At 36.8% G+C, this 9,468-nt stretch overlaps 1 protein-coding gene across 1 annotated transcript in view; it reads left to right on the forward strand.

Moving 5' to 3' along the window:
* LOC5572956 (COMM domain-containing protein 4) overlaps positions 1–9,436 on the forward strand; it is a 41,628-nt gene extending 32,192 nt beyond the window's left edge. Inside the window, exons 2-3 of the mRNA XM_001654235.2 lie at positions 7,911–8,051; positions 8,923–9,436. Coding sequence (XP_001654285.2) covers positions 7,911–8,051; positions 8,923–9,390 — 609 coding nt within the window. The 3' untranslated portion in view covers positions 9,391–9,436. The remainder of the gene's footprint in view (positions 1–7,910; positions 8,052–8,922) is intronic.
* The last annotated feature ends 32 nt before the right edge of the window (positions 9,437–9,468 follow it).

A 9,468-nucleotide genomic window follows, 5' to 3' on the forward strand; every position in this document is an offset into this window, starting at 1 on the left:
CGATTGAATGATTTAACATTTTTTTCAATCATTCACCTCGAGATGGCTGCCCGAAAACGATCACAGTGGAGAGACAAAAATAGTCAAGCAGTGTGTGAACTGTTGGCTGCGCAACGCATGATGGTATTGATGCTGCTGCTGCTTTGTGTTTTGGTTGACTGGCAGAATCGGTGAACTGTGGTGAATAGTGGTCACAGTTCCCAAGCCTGGTCGAGTAAGTAAAGAAACTGCAATCGGTTGGTCAAATTGATGGACCCCTCGATTTTTTACAATTCTTGGCTCACTCAAACTGCCATAACTCAGAAATTTCTTCAACAACCGCTTCACAATAATATGCTTTTGGGTAAGAGAAAACATAGGAGCATCATTTGTGAAAAAAAAACATTTGCCGGCTAAATTAAATTTGGCCGCCATATTGGATTTTATCAGAAAAAGTGATTTTTTTTAATTTAGTTGTTTATTTATTTTTTAATTTCTTTATTAGTATCATTCCAAACATTGCATTCATTTCTTATATCTAGGTGTTCTGTGTTATTAGGCAACACTATCATCCTAATTTGGTAAAACAAAATTAAGATTTTATTAACATTTTGTTAACAACATATTACATTTCATTTGCCGTAGTGGTTCAGATTTTTTACAGGTGAGTTGATTTTACATTTTTTTTTATTTAAAAACAATTTAGAAGTCTAGTTAACACGTTAAAGCTAATAACATAAATCGATTACACTTTTACTTACTTAACAAAACTACGAAAACTCAAGGCTTTAATCTTCCTATAGTCTTTTTCTTCTGCTTCTTCTTCTTGGCACACGTCCCTACTGGGACAGAGCCTGCTTCTCAGCTAAGTGTTCAATGAGAACTTTCACAATTATTAACTGAGAGCTTTTTTTGCCAAAGTTGCCATTTTCGCATTCGTATATCGTTTGGCATGTACGATGATACTCCATGCCCAAGGAAGTCAAGGAAATTTCCATTGCGAAAAAATTCTGGACCGACCGGGAATCAAACCCAGACACCTTCAGCATGGCTTTGCTTTGTAGCCATGGACTCTAACCACTCGGTTAAGGCATTCCTATGGTGTTCGGGTCAATATGACCCGAAACGCACTTTCAAAGCGCCACAACTTTTGTTTGTTATTTCCTATTGTTATGAAATTTGTTGACTTTAAATCTTTTGTCGAAAATAAGAATTCCACGTTTGAAAAAAAAAAAAAATTGTAGGACAATTCTGAAGGGCTGGATAAAAAAAGCTACGTTTAAGGTGTTCGGGTCATATTGATCCGGATTTGTCCTACGAATTTCGCAGCCGTTTTTTAACCAAATATAAATGTTTTTGTACTCAAAATTATCGTCAAAGCTTATATTTTGTGAATCTAGCCTCAAATCACGGTTTGGTTGGAATTGGCCGCTCAGAACCTGTGCCAAACAAACCAAGGTTTGGCCATTTAAACAAGAGTGTATATTTTAGTTTTATAGTATTTGGTGTGAACTGCATTGAAAATGGTATCCAATCAACTGGTTAGCTGTTCAGGGCACTACTGGTTACCAAGTGGCCAAGGGGCCCATTCCGGAGGCCACTGAACGGTTCCCACGGCATCCTGAGTAGCCAATTGAGGTATCATGACAAATTGATCCAGGACGTTTCTATCTGATTACCCAAGTAACCAAAATAGCACTATAATTCGCCATGCGTGCTAATATAGTGCTGTTTTAGAGCTGGCATGCCCTATATTGGCCGTATAACAGCCCTAAAAGGCGAAATAGCGGGCTAGTGGTTACTTGGGTATGGCAATATTAACCACATGGGTTCCCATGGAGTTCCTGGGAAAGTGACCAATTTATTTATTTGTTAGAAGCATATCATGCAGTCTATCAAACTTTCCAACAGCGTTCATTAGAGATGCCTTTAATTATATAAGGCAACATTGGCCACCTGTTGATTCCGTAACAGGTTCCGGGATTCCCAAAGAAGTGGTCAATTTAAACATTCGATAGAACTGAGTCGTGTGGCAAATCAAAATTTACAACCAAACCAACATTTGTAGCTAGATTAACAAAATATGAGCCTTGGCGATAATTTTGAGTACAAAAACACTTATATTTGGTTAAAATACGGATGCGAAATTCATAGGCTAAATCCGGGTCAATATTACCAGAACACCTTAAACCTAACTTTTTTTCAATACCTTAGAAAGGTTAAACCTCCTATCATGTACATCGAAACGAAAAGCAATGATATGTTGTTTTATGACATTGATTTGCTTTTATATGTTTAAAACATATTTGAGCATAATATAAAAAAATATATTTCAGCCCAAACATATTCAATAGACTTTAACAGTTATGTTTCAGTCGAGAAAATCGCCAGTTATCGCTTTGAATTTTGCTTTATAGGCCAACAAAGTTTTGAGTATTATCAAAAATTTCAATTTTTGCCCAATTATGTTCGCTGGGCTTCTACAATTAAATTCACGTCGAGAAAACGTATCTATGACAGAAAGTTATATAAATTTTTGATAACACTCTTCTTAAGAAACCACGGAAAGGCCAATGTTTTAACCTGTTATCCTATAAATCTAAATTCAACCCGGTGACTCGTAGTATTTCCGGGCTTATGGACAAATACACTGCTCAAACTATCATGCACAGTTCGAACAAAACGTGTAAATTTCTGAGACATATAATGCACATAATTGGAGCGTGGAATATCATGGATATTTACATGATATGTCATGTAAACTTCAATTATATGTCATGTAATCCAGCAGGATCCTGAGTGATTACATGACATATAACACATTTTTACATGATTTCAGACTTAAATTTACGTGACGTCATGTTTACATCGCATGAATGAAGTTTACATGACGTGTAATCCTCATTATTTTTAACTGTGTGGGCCATCCAGTCACGATTATTGATTACTCTATTCCAAATGCCATTCAAATGCAAATGACCCACTATTATAGGCGATTCATGATAATGTAACCACTGTATTTCTACGCAAACATGTTCATTGGAGTTCTGGAAGTTATTTTTATGAAGAAAACCATATTGTATCGCCTCAAATTTTGTTATATTGCTTAATTTGTGCCACAAATCTTGCCAGATGAAACTAGGAAGTGCCTTTTGCTCAATAACTAAAAACTGGTAGACTATCTATTTGAAGAGCTTTTAAGTAGATGTTGAAAACAACATAGATGCATTGCCAAAATTGAATTTTCAAATTTTTCTTGACCCTTTTCAGTCGGCGCAACTTTTCTCCTAAGAAAGTTGAACTTTTCCGACTGAAATAATAGTTTACGCAACAAGTTGTAGAATGATGATTTTTACAGCACGAGTCGTACATTTCTCGCATAACCTGTGATCTCGCCCTAAAAGCCATTGGTAGCCATGTGTGTAGCTTGTTGTGGGTAAAAAATAATGAAATTTTGGGTAATACTCGTTTAGAGTGTTATATTTATGTGTGCAATCTGTCAAGTAGTTTTTAAGATGTATCCGAAACAAGAAGAGCTGGGCCAGAAAATGTTGGGCGCGGTGATCGATAATCCTGAGTAGTCGCACAGATGGGTCGGCAAAATGCTTGGAATTCACCATTCCACCGTGTCTTGCGTTGTGAAGATGTTCCGGGAGACAAAGATCATTGAGCGGCGCACTGGAAGTGGCCGAAAACCGAAAACGGAATACTCAGAGAAGGCGCGGAAGAAAGGAAGTGCTTTCAGAATAACCCGTACCACACGGAACGTGACCAAAAACGTCAATTCGTCGAAGTGGCTCGTCCAGTATGAAGCGGACTGTGTGGTTTTAAGGTCAGGAAGACGCCAAACCGGACTGACAAGCAAAACACGGTGGCCAAATTGCATGCGCGGAAGCTGTACCGTGAGTAGCTGGTCAAGCCAAGCTGTCTCGTCATGGACGACGAGACACACATCAAGGCGGATACCAAACAAATCCCCGGCCTCGAGTTTTTTGTCGGTACGTCCTGCATAAAGGTTCCGGAAAAGTTCCGGAAGAGAAAGATGGACAAATTCGTGAAATTGTTGTGGCAGGCGATCTGCGAGTGCGGACGGTACGGCTTGCTGTTCGTTAAAACCGGCACCATAAACGGGCAGATTTATCGAGAAGAATGCTTGCTTGCTTGCTTGCAGAAGCGCTTGCTGCTCTTCCTCCGCTCTCACCGTGGTCCAACGCTGTTCTGGCCGGATATCGCTTTGTGCTATTACGCCAAGTCTGTAATGGATTGATACGAAGTGAAAGGCGTTAATGTGGTCCCGAACGAGTCGAACCCACCAAATAAACCAGAACTTCGACCGATCGGAAAGTTTTGGGCGATAATGATGAAGAAGTTGAAGAAAAGGGAGATTTAGGGAGAAAATTCAATAAATAAATTATGCCAAAACATAGCTAATATATAGTTATTTAATCCCTGAAAATTAGAGAAGTATCCGCATTAATATGAATTTTTGTGGATCGTTTTTGTGTGTCTCATTTTTTCTGAGTTCAGTCCTTAGGTGTCAAGGATCATGAAATACAACAGCTTAAATAGCGACAAATTTATGCACGATAAGTTCCAACTTACTAATCCCATTGAAATATCTGAACAACAAACCCATGTAGGCATTTCATGTTCAAAATAAGTAGACACATTTTATCACAAGAGTTTCGTGGTTTTGAACAAATTTTCGTTAATTTGCGTAATTAAATACAAATGCACTTTATTTTAAGCGGTGACTGTACGGTCAAAATATTTATGTATGTTTTTGGAAGTGACCCCAAGTTTTTGTACGGGTGTGTATCTCATGATTAAAAAAAAATGAGTTTAAGGACAAATAAGAAGGCACGGTGCCCCGACAGACCGTTATTATGTAAAAAAATTGTCCATCAAATCTGAGTACAGGGCTCGATTCCTGAGGTCATTATGCACCTCTGGACCAATTTTTAAAAAAATCCCTAGGCGGAATCTCGAGAAATCCTGATTTGAAGTTTTTGACTTAAAATTTCAATATAATTCATAAACAAATTACACAATAGCGCCGGGAAAACCTAAAAAAATATCGCTCAAAACGACGGCCAAACTGTTCTTAACTAGTATATAATTGTTATAGTGATTATAATCATAAATATGTTTAACTAACTTAACTAACCAGAGTGGTTTGAGTATATTTTTATATGGCTTAAACCAGTAAGTTTAGTTCAATTGAATGAAATCTAAAAAACTAAATTTCAATATAATGTTGTTGTTATGTTCGATAAAACTAATACTTTCAATGGTTAATATTATTTATTCACAGCCCATTTTTCGACTTTCACACTAAGTGACCAGCCCACTGAAGTCTGCCGTTTTTTATTTTTTTGAAAATATTAGCTTCTTCATACATATTGTACTACTCTTGATATATACGTCTAGTTTTCCACCAAGTATTGTTCTCAGTACTTTACGTTACAATTAACGTATTCTGTATACTTAGCCACAACAGGGTTTTGACTACACGTAGAGCATCATTTCCACATGTCAAAATTGTTCCAAGATTAACATAGTTGTCAACAACTTCATAAAAAAAACCCAATAAGTACTACTAAAGTTTCAACATCACTGGGAGTCCTAGTTCTTGTCTTACTTAGCTTGTTACCATGTAATTTGTTTTTATACAATTCATTGTCATCTGTTTATTGATTTCAAGGTCGCGTTCGACTCAGTGACGCAAATCTATCTGTGGCAGGAAATACTTTAACATTAACTGGGAAAGCTGATTAAGCTGATTTATGCAATCAAGTGTATAGATTGCATACGAGGTGTTAACTTCGTTTGTGATATTACATGAATTATAAAAAATGGATTTCGAAATTTACTAGTCTCCATTACATTCTGATGTATATACTTTTGCAGGCTTTGTAGGCGATGACTTTATTGGAATCGATTGCAGCGCAGTTGAGCTATCCACTATCTTGAAGACACACAACTAGGATAAGCTTGTGATGCCATTTAACCTACCCAAATGTACATGGTTGCATGAAGAAAAAGAAGCAGGTTCAGTTGTGTTATGGCTGAGGCAGTGCTTGAAGGGGATGTAGTAGAAATTGTCGAAGAACCTTGGACGTGTGATGTCTCCCGTGCAGTAAAAACACTTATCTGGCTACGATTATCAACTTTTATGGATTACGTAATTAGCTTGAGAACCCGTTACTTGCAATGGCAAATTACATTTCTACACTGTTGCCTAATAAAAGCTTATCTAACTTCATCCATTCTCTCTTTCGTAAATAATTTCCCAATAATAAACACCACTGCAATGTTTATATCTTACGATATCGCGATGCTTTATCGTAGAAAGTGAACTGAAAAGAGTTTCGAAAAAAAAATAGTCTTCAATAATAAGAATAAAAAAATACATGATAGCAGGGCAAGAGAGTGAGAGTCCAAGTGATGTTGAAACTCGGATAGAACTAGGCATTGAAATTGTTGAAGACTTTGTAAATCTTAGAATACTTCCGACATGTGACAATGATGTTCCCCGAGTAGTCAAAATCATGTTGTGGATGAGAAAACAGAATACGTTAATTTTAACGTAAAGTTCAAGAACAATACTCGGTGGAAAGCTTGACGTATACATCAAGAGTAGTACAAGACGTACAAAGAAGCAAATAATATGAAGAAAAATTAATACGGCAGACTTCAGTGGGCTGGTCACTTAGTGTGAAAGTCTAAAAACAAGCTGTAAATAAATAATATTAACCATTGAAAGCTTTACTTTTTTCGAACGAAGCATCACCAGTAAATTGAAATTTAGTTTTTTTGATTTCATTCCATTGAACTTAGCTTACTGGTTTAAGCCATATAAAAACATACTCAAACCACGCTGGTTAGTTAAGTTAGTTAAAAATATTTATAAATATAACATCCATAACAATTATTTACTAGTTAAGACGACCAAACGTATTTTTGGACTATTTTTTTAGGTTTTTCCGGCGCTATTGTGTAATTTGTATATAAATTATATTGAAATTTTAAGTCAAAAACTTCATATCAGGTTTTCTCGAGATTCCGCCTAGGGATTTTTTTATAAATTGGCCCAGAGGTGCAGAATGACCTTAGGAATCGAGCCCTGTACTCAGATTTGTTGGACAATTTTTTTACATAATAACGGTCTGTCGGGGCACCGTGGAAGGACATTCGGAAAGTGAACAGTTTGATTCGTAATTTTGCCACTAAATTTCCAAATAATTCTATCTTGTGATCTAGATGAGATAGAAAGTTCTAGTCTTCAATAAAGTTTCATAGAAAGTCAAAGTTCAAAGTTCTGCCGATATGTGACGTCAATGAACATGTTTGTTAGAAAATTTACTACTAATTGAAGTGATTAAGACCTGATTAACATGAATTGGAAATTAATTAGACATTGATTACCTGAATATAGAGTGAATTACTTGAATATAGAGTAAATAAGTCACGAATCACTTAAATATGTAGTCAATTACATCTGAATAACTTCAACATGAAGTGAATCAGGCCTGAATCAATGGAATATGAAATGAATCAGACCTGTGACAATTGAATATGAAGAATTTGAATAATACAGCAATTCTACGTTTCAATTCAACTTTCGAAATCCAAAGTTAAACTTCTGGATTCCAGCAGAAAATTGAAAGCTTGTATGAAACTTTCCTTCGAGTGAAGATACTCCTACTCCTAAGATTTTAATAAGCAGATTATTAGATAAATTTCTAAGTGATTTTTATAATGAGTCCTTTTGCAAACCTTGCTTCTACAAAATTAATTAACCGTCAATGGATAATGAGCCGGAAAACGTCACATCACATCGATTATACTAATGAAAAGGGGTTGCTGCTGCATGGATCACTTAACAGCGTTAGACCCACCTACTCAGAATGGCTTTTTGGTCTTTTCAGAAATTTCGCTTCTGCGGTGAAGGCGACTGTCCGGACTGGGTGCTGGCTGAGATTCATTCCAACTTGGCGGTGCTCAGCTCGGATCAGCTGAACGAAGTGGCACACCATGTAGCGAGATGCACCGTTGGAGAGGATGTTCCGGTAAGTTAGAACGTGTTTCTTGCAAGTTGATGTATTGTAAAACGGGGTAACTTTGATAGCTCTGATCTGATTTTTTTTCGGCATTCTATCTAAAAGATTCTTATCAGAATTCCTCCAGGATTCACTTCAGAATTGTTACAGAACCTCATCAGAATCGTTCCAGGAATATTATTAGAATCGTTCCTATTTTCAAATCAGAATCATTCCAGGATTGATATCAGACTTATCTTAGCATCCTTAACAGAATCCTTCTAGGATTTTCATTGAAATCAATCCAAGAAATTTTGCAGTATTTTCACCAAAAACCCTTCCGAGATCAATTAACTCATTACGCGTGGTAAAGAAAAATCCACGTGCTCGGCTGGGATTTGAACCTAGGACTCTTGTATGCTAGACGAGCGCTTTACCAACTAAGCTACCGAGCCACTTGGTGGTTTAGAATTCAAAACCCCACAGATCCCACAGATGTGTTACTATACTTTCCATAAACTTTCCAAGATTTTCATCTAAAATCTTCTAGGATTCTTATTAGAAATCTTCCAGGGAACTCATCAATATACTTCCAGCTTTCTCATTCTAATAAGAACCCTTCCAGGATATAGAAAATTGCAAAAAACAAAGCATTGATATTCCGAAATCAAAAGTAAGACCCATGGGAATAATGTTCGACCTGCATTTTTTCCCCTGCACAAAACTGTATTTTTTTTTTTTTTTAAATAATCAATTGATACAAAAGATACGTGCAAGAGTGTAAAAAAATCGTTTACGCTTTTCAAGCGTAGTTGTGGGTACCGCACTATCAAAGTTACTCGCTTTATTAAAGATACCTTGTTTTACGGTAAGTAGTAAAATGTTCTTTTTTTTTCTGCAGGAGGATGCAGTTCGCACCATTTTCGGCATTACGAAAGGGTCGATGGACACCCCGAAGGCGGCTTTCGCCTGTATTCGTTTCCTTCTGGTAAGTGCTGCTCGTTTTAATACTGAAAGCTCCGTATTTGGCACTGAATTGCAACAGCTGGGCTTACCTAAAGACCATACCACGGTTATGTGTCGGGTATTGGAGGATTACGTGAGCCAGATCCGCTCCAAACTACGTCAATCCAGTTTGACAATCAATGAGCTAGAAAGCGTTGCTCGAACGATTCCAGAAAATATGATTGATTGCGTACAGCTTCGGTTTAATATTAAAAATGAAATTGTAAATGGTGTTCCTCAGGGAACGTCTCACGCAGTCAACGTAAATCGCAGTGACATTCCCGTTCTTCTCAAAGAACTGAAATCAATTAAGTCTATCATGGATGGTTATGACTACGAATCGAAGCACAGTGAGATAAAGTAGTTTATGCTTGTGCAATACATATAGGACATCGTCATCATTTATTAAATTAGTTTATTGGAATGTCTGAAAGATACCGAA

This window comes from Aedes aegypti, chromosome 3 (assembly GCF_002204515.2).
Source record: "Aedes aegypti strain LVP_AGWG chromosome 3, AaegL5.0 Primary Assembly, whole genome shotgun sequence".
In the NCBI taxonomy this organism is placed as follows: domain Eukaryota; kingdom Metazoa; phylum Arthropoda; class Insecta; order Diptera; family Culicidae; genus Aedes; species Aedes aegypti.